Raw genomic sequence first — 19,510 nt, 5'->3', positions numbered from 1 at the left:
GGTTAAGCACCTTGAAGGCTTTAATTGCAGAAAGTTCTGTGTGGACATGCAATGTGTTATATGCAGTGTCTGTGACCCTCAGATGTTTATTAGGGCATTGAAATAAACAGCACTTGGAGGGCCATGGATCCAGCCTTCAAGGAGCTCATAGGTCAGGAGGACCCAGGAGCAATGACCTGTCGTAGACGGCAGAAAAGAGGGGCACAGAGGTGGGTTGGGGGCATACATAGGCAGCTCCTGGAGCTCCAAGGAGAGCAAATGCTTCCAGGGAAGGGGGTGTGGAGGCTCCTTGGGAGGAGGCGAGTTGATGCTGGGGTCTGGCAGAGGGTTAGCTGGGGACATTCGGCTGGAGGCTGTTGTTTGGGAATTGGGGGGATGCCCAGCAGAAAGACATGAGGAGGTTGTTTGGCCTGGGGCGTGGGGGATGTGAGAGGTCGAGTGGGGGCATTATCCTGCTCTCGCTCCTGGCTGTATCTGCTCAGCCTGGGCACTGAGGTGGGGTTCTGGAAAGCACTGTTCACAGATGCTTATCTGGGTCCTCCAGAGAGCTTGCCTGCCTGGACTGTCAGCTCACCTGCAACTGCTGACTCCTAAGCTTTTGCAGCTCAACCCACAACCAGTTCCCACTCACAGAGATGGGAGCTGAGGGGTGACAGGTGAATGCTACAGTCTTATATGTCATAGAGAAAAAGCGACAGAGTCCCGCTTGCCCACTGGCCCTGCCAGCTTAACGGGTTATAAAGTGACAAACCCCCGAGACCCACAGGTCTCTGCACAACCTGGACCCTCCTGCCAGTGGCGAGGGCAGGTGGCTCAGGCCTGTGTGCCTGTCTGGGCAGGAGCTGGGCTGGCACGAGGTGGGCCTGCGGCCCTGTGCCCCTGTGCAGATCAGGACTCAGGGTGCTGGTGTTCGCAGGTGCCCTCATCAGCCACGAGAAGCTGCTGCTGCAGATCAACCCCGAGCGGGAGCTGGGGAGCGTGAGCTACAAACTCGGCCAGGTCAGTCTCGCGCCTCACCAGGCCTCTGCCTGTTTCTGTCCTCAGACTTCGGTGCTTAACACACCCAGGAGAAAAGCTCAGTGCGCTTTTTAAGTGAAAGGAAGTTTTACTTTTTTTAAAAAAAAAATCTTTAATGTTCATTGTTTTGTCCTTTTATTCCTAGGTCCCACAAGCAGAGGAAATATTACTTTTGTTTTATTTATGTTCTTTATTCTAGAAAGTAGTTAAGAGACCTCACATGTAGTGATAGAGATGTATATAAGAGACAGTGAGAGGGCCTGAGTTGGACTTAAGCAAGGACCGTGAGACACCAAAAGGGGTGAGGACAGAGTGGAGTTAGCTGAGATGCTCAGGAGGAAATAGATGCCATGAAGGGCTCTGTTGTGGGGGGCTGCAGGCTTGGCCCTGAGTGTCCCTGTGGCCAGTTGTTGGGGGGGCAGACAGCTCGGCCACTTCCTGGCAGGTCACGTTGGTCTGTGCTTCTGTTTCCTCCTCAGGTAAGTGAAGGGATTTAAGGGTCCGGGCGTGGTGGCTCACACCTGTAATCTATAACATTTTAGGAGGCTGAGGCCAGAGGCTCACCTGAGCTCCGGCGGTTGAGGCTGCAGTGAGCCATGATTGCACCACTGCACTCCAGCCTGGGCAACAGACCAATACTCTGTCACTTAGAAAAAGTGTAAACAGAAACATAGGGCCATTTACATATGATGGCCCATGGCAGGAGCCCCACGGGTGTATGCTCAGGGGAGGGCCTGCTTTGCCGGCTAACGTGCAGCTATCCCTCCACCCTGTGCTGTGTCTTTTGCTCACTGGGTTCCTGGTTTGGTGAAACCAGTTGTGCAGGACAGTTCTCTCGGTAGCTTTTGTTTCAGTGGAAATGGGTCAGAATGTGGTGTGTAGAAGCACTTATGAGCTCTGAGAGTTTCCTCTTCTGAGTTCCTGGCCTGCAGCCTTCACAGCAGAAACCCCATGATGTCATATGCCTGTTTCTCTTCCCTGCTCTGTGCCCTGTACTGTCCTGTTCTGTGCCTGCTGGTTTCAGTGACAGGAGGCAGGGAGCTGCTGGACCAGCCTGTATTTTTCTAGACATAGTTGGAAAAAGAAGTCACACTCTTCGGTCCTCTCACCTTTGACAGATGTTTCCACCTCAAGCTAAGTGGACGTGGCCAATAGGACGCACTGTGCTTTTCCTGGAAGTGTTTCTGAAGGGCAGGCTGAGAGTGAGAGGCCTAGAGCTCACTGGGTGCCTGTGGCCTTGTCCTGGGCCCGGGGACACTGGTCTGTGCCCGAGATAATCCCTATTCCCCCCGCCTCACTGCATTTGCCCACATCCTTCGATGTTTGCCCTGTGTCCAAAGTCTGCAAACCGACTGTCATGGGATTGTACTGGGGCTGAAGTATAGTGCCACCCCTGCCCTGTCTGGGACGTTCAGCCCCAGATGCCACTGGACTGAGCCACTGCTTGCTTTTAGGAAAGAGGGGTGGGAGTTATGGGTCTGGGCGTGGGGAGCACAGGGGCTGCTCCTTGGCCTGAGAGTTGTTCATACAGACTCCCTGCCCACTCCCTGCGGGGGTGCTGGGTCCCAGGGGAGAAATGGCCCTTGGTGCCAAGAACGTGAGTTGGGCCTAGTGCCAGTGATGATGGAGAACAGCTTTTTATGGGCACACAGCCCACAGCACTGTGCCAAGTGCTCGAGGCTTCCAGAGAACCAGGCAGAAGGGAGGACAGTCGAGGTGTGCTGACGGCTGTGTGATCTGGAGCACGGGTCACAGAGGCACGGGGAAGCTCTGGCCTGGGGTTTACCACAATGACTGCCAGTGAGGGAGATTGGAAAAGAAATCTCACGTATTGGTTCCGTGTTTTGGGGACTGCATTCAGATGTCACTTAGGAGTGAAAGCGTCCCTTCGTAGAGCCTCTTTCTGTGTCACCCTCCTCAGCTGCTCCTGGGGTTGACTGACTCCTGATTCAGGCCTTTAGCGTGTGCTGGACCTTCCCAGCAGCAGTCCAGCCCCCAACCCACCCTCTCTGTGGACTCCCTTGCCTGTAACCTGGGGTGTCTGAACGACCCTTGCAAAGGGGCAGACTGTTCGACGGTAGGCATGTACTGAGTCCCAGGGGCTGCATCCGCCCACCAGGAGCCTGGCACTGTGGCTGCAGTGCTGAGCAGCACCCTGTTTCTGTGGCAGGTGTCCATACACTCCGTGTGGCTGGGGAACAGCATCACACCCCTGAGGGAGGAGGAATGGGACGAGGAGGAGGAGGAGGAGGCCGACGCCCCTGCACCTTCATCACCACCCACATCTCCAGTCAACTCCAGGTTTTCCAATGGCCTTTTTCTTTTCTACAGAAATTTGAAATTTCTTATCAGTCATTTGATTTGTTTGAGGTGCTTCTTGAAATGAGCCTCTCATCTTCTGTACCCAGAAAATACCCATCTTGCATATTCTACAGGAAACACCGGGCTGGAGTTGACATCCATTCCTGTTCGCAGTTTTTACTTGAGTTGTACAGCCGCTGGATCCTGCCATCCAACTCAGCCAGGAGAACCCCAGCCATCCTGATCAGTGAGGTGGTTCGATCCGTAAGTGAGCCTTCCCATTCCCCTCACACCGGCACATGCCACATGCACCACATGCACCACACACACGCTGCACACACACACGCGCCACACCACACGCACCACATGCACCACACGCACATCACATCACACATACCCCACATGCACGCAACACACACACACGCCACATGCGCACGTACCCCAAATGCACGCACCACACACACTCCACATGCACACATACCCCACATGCACACACACACGCGCCACATGCACATGTGCCCCACATGCACACAACACACACACGCCACATGCACACAACACACACACGCCACATGCACATGTACCCCACATGCGCACAACACACACCACATGCACACGTACCCCACATGCACACAACACACACACGCCACATGCACACGTACCCCACATGCACACAACACACACGCCACATGCACCACATACACTGCACACACGCCACACGTGCACACACACACCACATGCACCACACACAGCACACATGTCACACACACACCACACACCCCACACAGCCCATACACCACATTCATGCAACACACACACCACATACACCGCACACACGGCACACACATGCCACACCACACACACCACACACAATGCCACACTCGCCACATGCACACACACGTACATACCACACACATGCCACACGCACCATACACATGCCACATGCACCACACACCACACGCATCACATACATGCACATGCACACACACCCCACACCACACACACGCCACACGCAGATACACCACACACGCACATACACCACATGTACACACCATACACAGACCATACATGCACCATGTGTACTACGCACACACACAGACACACCACACACGTACACCACACACAGACGCACACATGCGTCCTGCACAGTAATGTCTCTTAGGTGTAAGAACACGACTTGCCAGTAGCGGCGTTCTGGATGCGTTGCCTGGATTCTAACAGTGCTGCTCTCCCCTTGCTTCCTGGTGTTCCACATCTCCAGCTTCTGGTGGTCTCAGACTTGTTCACTGAGCGCAACCAGTTTGAGCTGATGTATGTGACGCTGACAGAACTGCGAAGGGTGCACCCTTCAGAAGACGAGATCCTCGCTCAGTACCTGGTGCCCGCCACCTGCAAGGCAGCTGCCGTCCTTGGGATGGTAAGTGACAGGTGGCACAGAGGTTCCTGTGCTGAAGCCACGTGGGCCCATTTGCCTTGGGACCTGGTGTTGGCCAGAGGTGCTGGGTGCGGCTGCCTCCTTCCAAGAGTTGACCCGACCCGGACTCCACAGCCCACGTGAGCTGCAGTGCTTCTCAGCTGGAGGGGGTTCAGCGATGGTCAGTGCCATCCACAGGCCACCGTGATGTAGGTCGTGGCGGCCAAGCCATGGTTTGGGGTCCCGTGTCCCTGGGCTTGTGACATCATTGTAGTAGCTCATCCCCACAGAACCCCGGTGTGTGGTGGCACTGAAGCAGCGTAGATGGTGGAAACGCGACTGGCTTCCCCGTGCCCTGCCCTGAGGCCTGACTGCCTCACTCCCCCTCAGTTATGTTCCAGGTCCCCCGAACTGCCTGGCTGTACAGCTTCTCTCCTGGGGGCCATTTTGTCACAGTGACCCTGCGTTTCCAGTCCCAAGTCTGGGTGCTATAGTGTCTTCTTAGCATGGTGGTTGTCTTAGTCGATTTCGGCTGCTACTACAAGGTACCTTAGACTGGGTAGTTTATAAACAGTGGAAATTCACTTCTCACAGTTCTGGGGGCTGGAAGTTCATGGTCAAGGTGCCAACAGATTTGGTGTTTGGTGAGGGCTGCTCTCTGCTTCATAGATGGCATCTTCTCGCTGGGTCCTCATGGTGGAAGGAGTGAACAAGCTCCCTCAGGCCTTTCAGACAGGGCCCCAATCCACAAGGGCTCACCCCTCATGACTTCATCACCTCCTAAGGCCCCACCTTCTAGTACTGTGGCACTGCAAATTAGTTGTCAGTGTAGGAGTTTCGGGGGGGGGGGGGATACAAACATTCAGACCATCCCAAGGGTCAAGTGTTCATCCTCTTGAGTTCCTCCTTATTCTGCTTCTGGTTTATCAGGATTCAGCCAGTGCAGCATGGTACCTGTATTCTGTGGGCATATCACCACATGGTATTTGCCAAGCATCCATCAGCTGTACACATGAAATCATTACCTGTGGGCCCCGACATCTGGCGAAGCCTATTCAAGGATGTCAGAACTGTCAGAGCTGGTGCCTCTGGGTCTTTGTCTTGTGGCATTACCTAGTAATCCATTTTATGATAGCAATAGAAACTCGTGTCTTCAACAAACACCCGAGTGGCTGCCGTGTGCCAGCTGTCTGGAGCGCTTGGTGAGAATGGCATGGCAGTGCCCATCAGGGCCTGCTTACCCCTTGCTCTGGACGGGCTCCTGTCTGTCTGTCACAACGCTGTCGTGACAGCGATGATGTTTTTTGCCGTCACTCCAGCCACTGACATTTGCGGAGCTCTTCCTCCTGCACCCCACCTGACAAAGGCACCCTAGGCGGCCAGTGTCAGAGGTTAGCTGGCTTGTCTGGGTCACACAAAATGCGGCAGAGGTGGGACTGAGCCCATGTCCGTGACCTGGAGCCTGACTCCCTGCGAGTCTTGACTACTCTTGCCTGGACTCTGTCTTCCCCAAGCCCAAACGCCAGTCGTCTTCCCTTGTGGGTGGCCTTCAGCCTGGTGCCGTGCTGGTGACTCGGCAGCCGTCCAGGGAGTGGAAACAATGAGCATGTGGGCTCCCTGTGTGGGCGTCTGTCTTCACTGTGAACACCCTCTGGGGGTTGCCCACATGATGTCAAAGCGGCTCTCGGAAGGGGTTCTTCTCCTTTGTGGGGAGTTTCAGCTGCTGGGCTAACTTGAATTGTAATGTGGTTTTGTGCTCAGGCCCAGAGCTCCTTAGGCAAGTGTTGTGCCATCAATAATCAAATGAGAAATAATCATTTTGAAAAGCAGATCCTAAGGCAGGATGGTCATGGGCACTAATTCCCAGCTCTGTGCATCTTTCTTGAAGATGGTGATCCTCTGTGAAGGTTTTCAGCATGTCATGCTTGGTACCAACGTATCCAGAGCATGTCGTTTTGAGGTATTTGCCTCCTGTTATGAAATCTGTGCCACCTGAGAGCAGGTCCTGATGTGGGACTTTCAGAGGTGGGACCAGGGGCCGTGGGAGCGCAGTCCTCAGGGAGGTGCTGCGTGGCGTTGTGTGTATGAGGGGATAGCACAGGGTGAGGTGGGAGCCCAAGAAGGAAGTGATCCACAAAGAACAACCTCTTTCGGTCCTCATTCCTGGGATGGGTGGGAGCGGCTTCTGTGTCTTCCGGTCATTTCCCCTGCAGAGAAGCTCCTGCCACTGCCGAGAACCTCATCTTGTTCCACAACAAGAAGAGGCTGCCTGGCCGTCCAGCACTCCATGGGAAATCTGTGTCCCCATAGTCTTGGGCTGAAGGAGGGTGACATTCCTGAGTGACTTCTGCAGGGGTCTCCTCACTGTTAAAGAGCAGATTGAAAGTGAAGAATGTGGGCTAAGTGTTTAGGTCGATATTCAACCCCATTAGGTTTTGGATACTAAGTGAAATGGAGGCCATTTTGGTTGAAGTTGGCATAAACTACTATCAGGGATCCCCAAGACTACCCCCAGGCTTTTCTAGAAGGACTGTCAGCTAAGATGTATTACAGTGAAAGCACACAAAACACAATCAGCAAACCAAATCAGCAAGGGCAGAGGCCCATGGGGCGGTGTCCCGAGGAAACCAGGCCCGAGCTTCCAGTATCCTCTCCCGGTGGGGTCGTGTAGGACGCACTGAGCTCCCCCTAGAGTGAGCCGTGACAGTGTGTGAAGTGTCGTCACCAGGGAAGCCCACTAGAGACTCAGTGCTAGGGTTTTGACTGCGGGCTGTACACGTGGGCACCTTCTGCCTGCTTCATGCCCACACTCTGGACTCCCAGAGGGAAGGCAGGTTCTCAGCACAAACCCCGTTGCCCACACAAGCAGCTGAGCACAGGGAGCCCCTCCTCAGTGAGGACGGTGGACACCGTCCCGACACCAGCCAGGGGCCAGCCTGGCACTCAGGCCTCTCCGAATGGTCTCGGGCCTGCTGTGTAGTCTCTTCTGCACACAAGCATTGAGGGCAGCGCCACCGGTCCCCGCCCCTCCTTGTCTGTGGGGAGGAGCCACCGGGCGTGAGCTGTGCATTCAGCAGCTTTTGTCTGTGTGTGTCTAGGACAAGGTTGTGGCGGAGCCTGTCAGCCGCCTGCTGGAGAGCACGCTCAGGAGCAGCCACCTGCCCAGCAGGGTCGGAGCCCTGCACGGCATCCTCTATGTGCTGGAGTGCGACCTGCTGGACGATACTGCCAAGCAGCTCATCCCAGTCATCAGCGACTATCTCCTCTCCAACCTGAAAGGGATCGCACAGTGAGTGGGAGCCTGGCTGGGGCTAGGACGGGGGTCTCAGAATGAGCTGTGAAGGAAGCAGCATCATGCTCTCCAAGTGCCCAGGCCCCTGGCCAAATGGCAGGGAGGTGTCAGTGGGAACCCAGGTGGGCGCCATGGCTGAGGTCGGTGAGACGCAAGGGCACAAATGCGTCCTAGAGGCTTCCTCGGGCACCCCCTGTGAGCTGGAGCTCCCGCCTCTGCCGCTGTCTCGTGTGGCGCTTAGCACATTTCCCCATGTGCCCATTCCTGACTCTGCTGGCGAGGCCAGCGGTTCTCATTCTCTGCTCCCAGAACGCTCTTCTCATTACCCAGGCCAGCCTCCTCTCTGCACCTTCCCCGCCCTGGCCCAGCACCTCCCTCTTGTTTCCACTGTGATTCCAACCTCACTTTATCTTAAAGCTGCTGGGCGGCAGGTTCTGCACAGATGTGTCCTTGACAAAGCACGGCTGGTGCCACAACCCCTTAGCGAGCAAGTCAAGCTCTTCACAACGATGTCTTGTGAGTGCGGAGGGCTCTGTGACACCCTGGTCTCACCTCCGCTCTCCCGAAGTCGCAGAGGCTTTAGCAGAGATGGGCCCAGGCTCTCTGAGTCACAGGCTTTAGAGCTGTCTGTAGAGGGAGGGTAGAATTTCATCAGCCACCCACATGGGGGAGTTGAGGGCAAGAATTAGGAGCAAAGATGGGAAGGGGGCTGGGAAGAATGGCCAGTGATCCCCTTTGACAAGTGGGCAGGAGATGGGGGCCGGGTCAAAGCTGAGTGGAAGACTTGGAGGGAGATGGGAAGATCTCTGTAGGCACAGTTCAGACAGGAGGGAGGTGTGAGCCATGGCACGGGCCAGTGGCTGTCTGGCAGGATTTGGGACATGCTGGAGCAGGGACAGCGGCTCATCAGGGGCCGTTGCCCTCATCCAGACCAGAGTGGCACAAGCCACTCTGTGGCGAGGCCCTTCTCGTCTGTCATCCTTGCTGGGCAGTGGGTGCTGTGCTAGCAGGACACAGGACAGGCGGACAGCTGGCAACTGTCTCTGCATCCCTGGAGCCTGGCATAGGGCAAGTCACACAGGGGACACAGGCCTGCAAATCAGGCACATGTGTTGGTGCAGTGAGGTGATTTTGGGGGGCAGCCCCACAACAGGCCCCAGGCACAGGCCGAAGCCCTGGCTGTGCTGGCGTGTTGGGCTGTCTATGGCTCTTGCTGTGGGCATGGAGGACTCAGAGAAGGAGAGTTGAGGTGGCCCAGGAGTTGCGTTTGGGATGCAGAGAGCTTGTGGCATCCAGGTAGAAATGGTGTGTGGGGCTGGCCTCAGTGCCATGGGCACAGGCTGTGTCACATGCCTCCGAGGTGGAGGTCGGACCACGTGGTGATGGATGTAAGCATCACTGGGCACGTTTCTGTGGGTGGAGGGGCGCATCGTATTGGCTTCTCTGTTCACAGTGGGCACTCATTCAGTCCCTGGCTACCGGGTTCTCATTGTGCCATGGGGAAGGCAGGTGCTGTCGGGGGATCACACAAGGCAGCACGTCATGGTGAAATGTGCCACGAAGGAAAAGCACAGGACACTCAGGAAGTAGAGGGGACTGGCCTGGGGTGTGGGAATCCAGGGCCTCTTTGAGGGACAGAGAGAGGAAGTCTGTGGTGGCCAGTATGGAGGTGGCCACAGGGGAGGCTGGGCCAGGCCGAGAGGGCAGGGCGTGGGGGAGGTAGACGGGCTCAGCTACCCAGGGAGGGGTTGAGCAGAGGCTGAAGGGTCAGGCCAGGTTGCAGGGGCCTGGGGAGCCACACAGGGTAGGTGCTCCCGGGGGCCAGCCTGGCCCGCAGCTCTTCACTCCCGTGTGGGGCTGGGCATGCTGCGAAGCCCTCTCTACGTTGCATGGGGGCGGCTGAGCCTGGCTGCTGTCGTCTCCCGTTTTCAGCTGCGTGAACATTCACAGCCAGCAGCACGTACTGGTCATGTGTGCCACTGCGTTTTACCTGATTGAGAACTATCCTCTGGACGTGGGGCCGGAATTTTCAGCATCCATAATACAGGTGAGTGGGCCCTGGCTGGCTTCCTCTGCACACGGGGAGTGGCCTTCCCTTCTCTTTTCCTTGTGGGATCATACCCGTGGGCCAGTTTTGACTTGGTGGGGAGGAGGCGTGAACACCTGAGACCACGCAGCGATTCTTTGACACAGAAACCTTTCTCCCTGTGCAGATGTGTGGGGTGATGCTGTCCGGAAGTGAGGAGTCCACCCCCTCTATCATTTACCACTGTGCCCTCAGAGGCCTGGAGCGCCTCCTGCTCTCTGAGCAGCTCTCCCGCCTGGATGCAGAATCCCTGGTCAAGCTGAGTGTGGACAGAGTGAACGTGCACAGCCCGCACCGGGCCATGGCGGCTCTGGGCTTGATGCTCACCTGCATGTACACAGGTGAGCATGTACACGGTGCCTGCAAGGCCAGCCCAAGTCCTGTTCAAGGGAGACAGGAGCATGCTCACTCCAGGGACCTAGACTAGGTGTCCTCTGATTGGACACTTTTGGTGTTGCCCCAAGCCGTCCCCATCACCTTGCCAGAGAGGCTGGAGCCCCAGGGCTGGAGTACTGGTCAGGGTTGACCGCCCCTCTGGTCACTCATCCGTGTGGCTGAGCTGTGCGGGGTCCTGGGCTGGAGCCCCCAGGGCTGGAGTACTGGTCAGGGTTGACCACCCCTCTGGTCACTTATCCATGTGGCTGAGCTGTGCGGGGTCCTGGGCTAGCGAGGGGCCCACACCACCTGCTCTCAGATCTTCTCCAGGGATTCGCTGGACTCTGCGTACAAAGCACTGTCTGCAGAGCCTGTTGGGTTGTATAGATGTGACTTCGTACTAAACACTTTTGTTACAGGAAAGGAGAAAGTCAGTCCGGGTAGAACTTCAGACCCTAATCCTGCAGCCCCAGACAGCGAGTCGGTGATTGTTGCTATGGAGCGGGTGTCTGTTCTTTTTGATAGGTAAGAAACGAAGCCCCATCCCTCAGCCGTTAGCTTCCCTAGAACTTTGGCCTGAAGCTGAGCGTTTGTGTGTGTCGGCTGATCCCCTGGCACTGTTGCTGGAGTCCCGCCAGTGATTCCCGACCACAGCCTGACCGTGGGCTGCCTTGGCTCAGGGTTCCACTGGCGAGCTGGTGGTCCTTGGACCCCAGCGCTCAGGTGTCGTGTTGACCAGTTCCAAGGTTGTCCCAGCACCTGCCCATCTCTCCTGAGGGCTCAGGCACCGCACCTGGCAGTGTGGGGCGTGGCAGGGGGCAGGAATGACCAGTCTCTGGGAGGGTGTGGCAGAAGCCTGCTCAGTGATGAGGAGTTGGCTCTGCCTGGCTGCCTGTCGTGAGAGGGGAGCCCACGGGGCCGTGGGAGGGGGTCTGTGGGAGGGGGTCTGTGGTGCCCGGGAGCAGGGTGAGGGGCAGCAGCAGGAGGATGAAGGTGAAACCCACACATGCATCTTTGAGACCCGTGTGGCCAGTGGCTTCTCCTCCCTACCCCTCCGCCCCACTGCCGTGCGTGAATTTGTGTTGAGAATTGGCTTTGCTCACCTGCTCTGGAAGTGGGTTAAGAGCTTCGTAGGGCTTTTTCTCAAGGACAGGGCTCTCTGATTTGCTCTCCGGCCTCAGTCCTGATGACATGGCAGATCTGGGGCGTTGTTGCACTGCCTTGCCTGTGCCATCCAATCAGGGTGTCTGGTGGGGAGCCATTTGGCTTTTCTCAAGAGCATACTCAGGTGGACTTTGCTCTACTCTTTGACCAGATGAGGTGTTCTGAACAGCTGAGCCTGTGCTGGTCTGTTTTCATGTTGATTTTTTTTTTTTTTTGAGACGGAGTTTTGCCCTTGTCACCCAGGCTGGAGTGCAGTGGCGCGATCTCGGCTCACTGCAACCTCCGCCTCCCGGGTTCAAGCAATTCTCGTGCCTCAGCCTCCCAAGTAGCTGGGATTACAGGCACGTGCCACCATGCCCAGCTAATTTTTGTGTTTTTAGTAGAGATGGGGCTTCACTGTGTTGGCTGGACTGGTCTCGAACTCCTGAACTCAAGTGATCCACCCTCCTTAGCCTCCCAAAGTGCTGGGATTGCAGGTGTGAGCCACCGTGCCTGGCCCCCATGTCGATTTTAAAAGGCACCTCTGCATCATTCTTCAGTTCCCACATGCTCACTGAGCACCACCACAGCTGGCAGACGGGCACAGGGAGGCGCCACGACCAGTCCTGGCCTTCAAGGGGCTTGTGGTCTAGTGGACCCAGTGCTAGGTGGCGAGTGCTCCAGAGAGCGTGGTGCACGTTTTCCGCTCTAGCGCCCTCCAGACGCCGCAGGGAGGCACCTTGGAGCTGACCACAGATCTCCCTCCGTGGAGCACTGTCTTCAGCGCAGCCACCATGCCACTGCTGGGTGAGGGTCTGCGGGCGGGTAGAGCCAGGACCACCTGTGAGAAAGTGCACTGCCATTTCTTGGCTGCTTCCTGTGCATCTCAGGTATGCACAGCCAGCATGTGTGCACTGATGAGACAGGAGCATGATGGCTGCTTTTCAGCACTGGAAAGGATACTGCTCAGGGGGCGTGTTTCGGGATCTGGTTAGGGAAGCAGCAGCGAGAGCACAGATGGGGCCCTGTTCGGTAACAAGAAAAAAGTCCCGGTTGACAACAGTGCTACAAAGTGTTAGAACACATAGAAATGTTTATGGAGCATTTGGATGTGGAAAGCAGCAAAAACGTAATGAGAACGGGTTCGTTAGGATTTTTAAAAATCTCTTTTGTAACGTCCTTCCCGCTGCACCATTTCTGCATATTTTTTTATGTAGCTTTCAGACTCTTCTTAGGATTTCTGGTCCCTGCAGGGCATGGGAGCCCAGACAGAGCCTATGCCTAGCAGCCTGTCTTCACGAGCTGGACAGAGGAAGAGCTGGGGTTTTGCCTTTTTAGTCTCAAATTTCATACTCCAGTTGCTTAGGGTCTGACTTTCCCCACTTGGAAAGTCCCTCACGGCCAAGGGTACCTCCCAGCCCTGATTTCACATCAGCATTTTCCCCAGAATTAGAGCCAAGGCCCTCCGCGGGCAGGTGGGGCAGCTGTGGGAGCTGGTGCCAGGCTCTGACCTGTGTCCCTCCTCCCAGGATCAGGAAGGGCTTTCCTTGTGAAGCCAGAGTGGTGGCGAGGATCCTGCCCCAGTTTCTAGACGACTTCTTCCCACCCCAGGACATCATGAACAAAGTCATCGGAGAGTTTCTGTCCAACCAGCAGCCATACCCCCAGTTCATGGCCACCGTGGTGTATAAGGTGAGGTTGCATGTGGGATGGGGTTGGAGTGGGGAAGCCTGGAGGTGGAGTCGCCCCCGACTTCCCAGCAGATTCGCCAGCAGAACCCAGCTCCTCCCCTTTAAAGCAGCAATGCCTCTGGCCCCTACCCCACCCCCACCACCCAGGCACAGCAGGTGCTTCCCGCACCCCCAGCCCTGACACTCAGGCGCCCGCTTGCTCCTTACAGGTGTTTCAGACTCTGCACAGCACCGGGCAGTCATCCATGGTCCGGGACTGGGTCATGCTGTCCCTCTCCAACTTCACGCAGAGGACCCCAGTCGCCATGGCCACATGGAGCCTCTCCTGCTTCTTTGTCAGCGCGTCCACCAGCCCGTGGGTTGCGGCGATGTATCCTCTCTGGGTCCCTGGTGCTGGCCGTTCCCTCGTCAACACCGAGGCTCATGTTTCATGATAAAGTTTTGAAACCTAACCTTTGCAAAAACCCCACAGATGCCAAGGTGACAGGCCCTCAGCCCCAGGGAAGTAAAATGCTGACAGGGATACAGAAAGGAGCACATCCAGACATTCGCTGACCAGGGCCTCTCAGAGGGGCCCGTGTATGGCAGAAGGGTCGAAGCTGCTAAGGGGCCCGTCTGTGGAGGGCCTGGGTGAGGGAAGCGAGGGCAGGCGGCGGTCTCTGCAGACCTCCCGCCCACTCGCGGGCTCTGTGTGGCTGGGCTTCTCCTGACACTGCTTCTCATTAGCTTTGGTCATTGTGCCTCGATCACCCTCTCGGGGAAAGGCTTAAGTAAAGATCCAGTTCCCACCCCCAGATGCTGGCTGCCAGGAGTTTCCCTTTCCACAGCCCTCCCCCAAGACAGACCACAAGAGCCTCCAAGCAGCGCGGTTGTCCTGGTGCTGACAGCACAGCCTCGCTCAGTGTGCCTGGCGTGGCTCTGCCCTCGCTGTACTGGAGCAGGGCTTGTGGGGGCCAGCAGGACAGCAGGAGCACCGGCCACCAGTGCTGCACAGGAGCCAGGCCAGGTGAGTGCTGCCGAGTGGGTGCCTGCCTGCAGGCCTCCTGCTTCCTTGGCCAGTTCTGCCCAGCTCACGTCTGCCCTGCTGGCCTTCCAGCAGGGTGTCCAGCTAGCCAAGGGTTGCAGGAATGAAGGTGGAGGCACTACTGCAGCTGGAGCCATCCAGGTGGCCCTTCCGGGGCTCTGCTGGCTCTCCAGGCTCCCTGGGCCCCTTCGTAGGCTGTTTCAGGAGAGGAGCTCCCAGGTGAGGACAGGGAGGCAGCATTCCCCTCATTTGCCGGCCTTTTTCCTTAACTCCTGCACCAGCCTCCCACATGTCATCAGCAGGATGGGAAAGCTGGAGCAGGTGGACGTGAACCTTTTCTGCCTGGTTGCCACAGACTTTTACAGACACCAGATAGAGGAGGAGCTCGACCGCAGGGCCTTCCAGTCTGTGTTTGAGGTGGTTGCAGCTCCAGGAAGCCCATATCACCGGCTGCTGACTTGTTTACGAAATGTCCACAAGGTCACCACCTGCTGAGCGCCATGGTGGGAGAGACTGTGAGGCGGCAGCTGGGGCTGGAGCCTCCAGAAATCTGCGCCCTGTGCCCTGCCTCCACCGAGCCAGCTTGGTCCCTGTGGGCTTCCGCACATGCCGCAGGCGGCCAGGCAACGTGCGTGTCTCTGCCATATGGCAGAAGTGCTCTTTGTGGTACAGTGGCCAGGCAAGGAGTATCTGCAGTCCCGGTGGGGCTGAGCCTGAGGCCTTCCAGAGAGCAGGAGCAACTGTGCCGCACGCCATGTGGGTGACCAGGTCCTTTCTCCTGATACTCACCTGTTGGTTGTTGCCAGGCTGCAGCTGCTCTTGCATCTGGGCCGGAAGTCCTCCCTCCTGCGGGCTGGCTGTTGGCCCCTCTGCTGTCCTGCAGTAGAAGGTGCCGTGAGCAGGCTTTGGGAACACTGGCCTGTGTCTTCCTGGTGGGGTGTGCATGCCATGCCCTGTGTCTGTATGCACAGATGCCATGGCATGTGCTGGGCCAGTGGCTGGGGGTGCTAGACACCCAGCACCATTCTCCCTTCTCTCTTTTCTTCTCAGGATTTAAAATTTAATTATATCAGTAAAGAGATTAATTTTAACGTAACTCTTTCTATGCCCGTGTAAAGTATGTGAATTGCAAGGCCTGTGCTGCATGCGACAGTGTCCGGGGAGGTGGGCAGGGCCCCTGGCCACGCTTCCTCTCCTGTAGCCACTGGCATAGCCCTCCTGAGCACCCGCTGACATTTCCGTTGTACATGTTCCTGTTTATGCATTCACAAGGTGACTGGGATGTAGAGAGGCGTTAGTGTGCAGGTGGCCACAGCAGGACTGAGGACAGGTCCCCACTGTCCTAGGGGCATGCTCGTCTGCAGCCCCTCCTCCTCGGGCACAGACAACTGTCGTTCTCCACCCACGTTAGGGACAGCAGCCTCCCTGTCACTCAGCGGAGAAGGCCAGCCCTCCCTGGCGGTGAGCAGCCTCCGCTGTGTCCAGAGACATGGGCCTCCCACTCCTGTTCCTTGCTAGCCCTGGGGTGGTGTCTGCCCAGGAGCTGGCTGGCCGGTGTTGGGATCTGCCGCTCCATGGATGCATGCCCCAAGAGTGTCACTGAGCTGTGTTTTGTCTGAGCCTCTCTTGGTCAACAGCAGAGCTTGGCGTCTTGGCACTGTTAGTGACAGAGCCTGGCATCCCTTCTGCCCCCGTTCCAGCTGACATCTTGCATGGGGGCCCCTTTTAGTCAGGAGAGTGCAGTTCTGTGCTCCTTGGAGACTGCCCCACTGCCCTGTCAGAGCCACCGCTCCTATCCCCAGGCCAGGTCCCTGGACCAGCCTCCTGTTTGCAGGCCCAGAGGAGCCAAGTCATTAGAATGGAAGTGGATTCTGGATGGCCGGCTGCTGCTGACATAGGAGCTGGATTTGGGAGCTCTGCGATGGGGCAGGAGCTCTGCTTCCTCAGCCCTAGAGGCGAGCCAGGCAAGGCTGGCGACTGCCATGTGGCTTGGTTTGGTCATGCCCGTTGATGTTTTGGGTACGGAATGTGGGAAGGGGAGGAAATGCTTTTCCGGGGTCTATGCACGTGCTGCCTTGAGACCCCCAAGCTTCCACCTGTCCCTCTCCTACGTGGCAGCTGAGGAGCAGCTGAGATGTGGACTTGTGTGCTGCCCACATACATGAGGGGGCGCTGAAAGGGAGCCCCTGCTCAAAGGGAGCCCCTCCTCTGAGCAGCCTTTGACAGGCCTGTATGAGGCTTTTCCCACCAGCTCCCAACAGAGGCCTCCCCCAGCCAGGACCACCTCATCCTCGTGGCAGGGCAGCAGGAGCGGTAGAAAGGGCTCTGATGTTTGAGGAGGCCCTTAAGGGAAGCTACTGAGTTTTAACAAGAAAACCACCATCGTTCCGTATTGGTTGGGGGCTCCTGTTTCTCATCCTAGCTTTTTCCTGGAAAGCCTGCTAGAAGGTTTGGGGATGAGGGGAAAGTTCTCAGAACCGTTGCTGCTCCCCACCCACCTCCCCTGCAGGTTATGTCAACAGCTCTGAGACAGAAGTATCACAGGCCAGATGTTGTTCCTGGCTAGATGTTTACATTTGTAAGAAATAACACTGTGAATGTAAAATGGAGCCATTCCCCTTGGAATGCATATCGCTGGGCTCAACACAGAGTTTGTCTTCCTTTTGTTTATGATGTGATTTAAAACAGTCCTTAGCAAGGGGCTCAGAACACCCCGCTCTGGCAGGGGGTATCCCCCACTCCCAAAGGCCTGCCTGTGTGCTCCAGAGATGGATATGAGCTCATTAGTAAAATGACTTTACCCATGCGTAAGTCAAGTATACATGCATGTGCATACGGACACATCTATAATTTTATACACACACGTCTCAAGACAGAGATGCATGGCCTCTAAGAGTGCCTGGGTCAGTTCTTCCTGGAAGTTGGCTTTCCTTAGACCTGCCAGGTCAAGTTAGCCGTGTGACGGACATCCAGGCGTGGGGCTTGGTCAGAGTAGGGCTCATTCATTGCTCACTAGGATCCCACCGGAGAAAACGGTCTCCATATCAACTCTGCCGAAGGGAGGAGGACTTGATCGTGTTCCTAAAAACCTGTGGCAAGCACCAATCATCGTATCCGAATTTTGTTGAAAATGTGATTAATTTGGTTGTCAAGTTTTGGGGGTGAGCTGTGGGGAGATTGCTTTTGTTTTCCTGCTGGTAATATCAGGAAAGATTTTAATGAAACCAGGGTAGAATTGCTTGGCAATGCACTGAAGCGTGTCTCTTTCCCAAAATGTGCCTCCCTTCCGCTGCAGGCCCAGCTGAGTCTATGTAGGTGATGTTTCCAGCTGCCAAGTGCTCTTTGTTACTGTCCACCCTCATTTCTGCCAGCACATGTGTTCTTTCAGGAGGAAAGTGTGAAGCTGACACCCCTCCAGACACCCAGAATGTAGCATCTGAGAAGGCCCTGTGCCCTAAAGGACACCCCTCGCCCCCACCTTCATGGGGGGGTCATTTCAGAGCCCTCGGAGCCAATGAACAGCTTGTCCTCTTGGAGCTGAGATGAGCCCCGCACGGAGCTCGGGATGGATAGTGAACAGCAATAACTTGGTCTGTGGCTGCCTGGCAGGTGGACGTTCCTCCCCCTGAGGGGCGGAGTGAGGTTAGTTCTGTGTGTCTGGGGGGTGGAGTCAGCCTGCTCTTGCTACCTGTGAGCATCCTTCCCAGCAGACATCCTCACCGGGCTTTGTCCCTCCCCTGCTTCCTCCCTCTGCGGGGAGGACCCAGGACCACCACTGCTGGCCAGGGTAGGCTTGGAGCTGTGCTCCAGAGGGGCCACCTGTGGGAGCGAGAAGAAGGAAGATCTTGAGAGCTGCTGAGGCACCCTGGAGAGCTCAGGATGGTCCAGACGAGAAGAGGACACTCGCTCGCCAGGCCTGGGCCTCCTGGGAAGGAGGGAGCCGCTCAGAGCGCCGCATGACAACTGAAGGCAACCTGGAAGGTTCAGGGGCCACTCTTCCCCCATGTGCCTGTCACGCTCTGGTGCAGTCAAAGGGACGCCTTCCCCTCAGTTTTTTCCAAGAGCAGAGTCTCCCGCTGCACTCTGGGTGGTGATTGCCAGCCTTGGAGGATCGTGGCCAACGTGGACCTGCCTACGGAGGGTGGGCTCTGACCCAAGTGGGGCCTCCTTGTCCAGGTCTCATTGCTTTGCGCTGTGGTCAGAGGGACTGTCAGCTGAGCTTGAGCTCCCCTGGAGCCAGCAGGGCTGTGATGGGCGAGTCCCGGAGCCCCACCCAGACCTGACTGCTGCTGAGAGCAAAGGGAAGGACTGACGAGAGATGTATATTTAATTTTTTTAACTGCTGCAAACATTGTACATCCAAATTAAAGGAAAAACATTGAAACCATCCGTTGTTGCTGTGTGAGGCTTGTTTGCTTCATGAGAACCTAGACCTTGCTGAGCTGGAGTCTTAGGAAACAGTCTCCTAAGTGCTTCTCCAGCGGGGGCAGAAACTGTCCCACCAGCTAACATCTGACATTACGGAGGGTCCCCCAGGCAGCTGCCAGCAAGGACAAGCCCTGTGTTTCCTGTAGCCAGGGATGAGGAAGTGGTCCCAGGGCGTGGGCCTGGCTGGGTGCTGCTTCAAGGGCCTTCCCAAACCACAGTACAGGTGGTCTTCCTGCACTGCCGATGGGAGCTGTGGGAGCTGCTGGATCCTTCATGGTCAAGTGACATCATAAGCTTATATGACACACACAAGCCTCAGGACTTGGCCCATGGCACTGGAGCAGGTCATCAGGCCCAGCACAGATTAGAGCTGTGTTCTCACAGGGCCCACCACCCTGCCACCTCCTTGGCCTTTGACATCTGTGTCCCTGATCCAGCTGCTCCCAGGCACCCCCCAAAGCAGCTGGCACGTCCCACCTCTGGTGTGGCCTGGGCTGCTGTGTGTCCACAGGGCCTGCCCGGTCTGTTCTACCTTGTTTCTCCTGTCTGAACCAGCGCCTACTCCAAGAAGCCTGTGCTCAGCCCAGCGGGGATGCTTCTGAGCTCCGGCCCAGCCTCTCAGAAGCCTTGGTGGCCAGTGGTGTAGTCATCGTGGGATGCAGAACAAAAACCTGCAAGAACAAAAACTCTGTGGCTTCCTCTGGTGCAGGGTATTTAGTCAATGTTTGCTGAGGTCCTG

The 19,510-nt window shown here is 56.6% G+C and overlaps 1 protein-coding gene across 2 annotated transcripts in view; it reads left to right on the top strand.

Annotated features, from left to right (window-relative positions):
* HTT (huntingtin) overlaps positions 1-18,732 on the top strand; it is a 166,191-nt gene extending 147,459 nt beyond the window's left edge. The window contains exons 57-67 of one of the 2 annotated variants that reach the window (XM_017863158.1): positions 917-999; positions 3,188-3,318; positions 3,453-3,582; positions 4,580-4,735; positions 7,831-8,021; positions 9,957-10,071; positions 10,238-10,451; positions 10,905-11,010; positions 13,158-13,320; positions 13,529-13,689; positions 14,625-18,732. In XM_017863158.1, the coding sequence (XP_017718647.1) occupies positions 917-999; positions 3,188-3,318; positions 3,453-3,582; positions 4,580-4,735; positions 7,831-8,021; positions 9,957-10,071; positions 10,238-10,451; positions 10,905-11,010; positions 13,158-13,320; positions 13,529-13,689; positions 14,625-14,838 (1,664 nt within the window). In that variant the 3' untranslated portion in view covers positions 14,839-18,732. The remainder of the gene's footprint in view (positions 1-916; positions 1,000-3,187; positions 3,319-3,452; positions 3,583-4,579; positions 4,736-7,830; positions 8,022-9,956; positions 10,072-10,237; positions 10,452-10,904; positions 11,011-13,157; positions 13,321-13,528; positions 13,690-14,624) is intronic. The other variant, XM_017863159.1, reaches the window with a different exon arrangement.
* Positions 18,733-19,510: the final 778 nt, after the last annotated feature.

This window comes from Rhinopithecus bieti, unplaced genomic scaffold (genome assembly GCF_001698545.2).
Source record: "Rhinopithecus bieti isolate Rb0 unplaced genomic scaffold, ASM169854v2 scaffold_68244, whole genome shotgun sequence".
Classification (NCBI taxonomy): Eukaryota; Metazoa; Chordata; class Mammalia; order Primates; family Cercopithecidae; genus Rhinopithecus; species Rhinopithecus bieti.
This window is presented reverse-complemented; position numbering and strand designations above follow the sequence as displayed.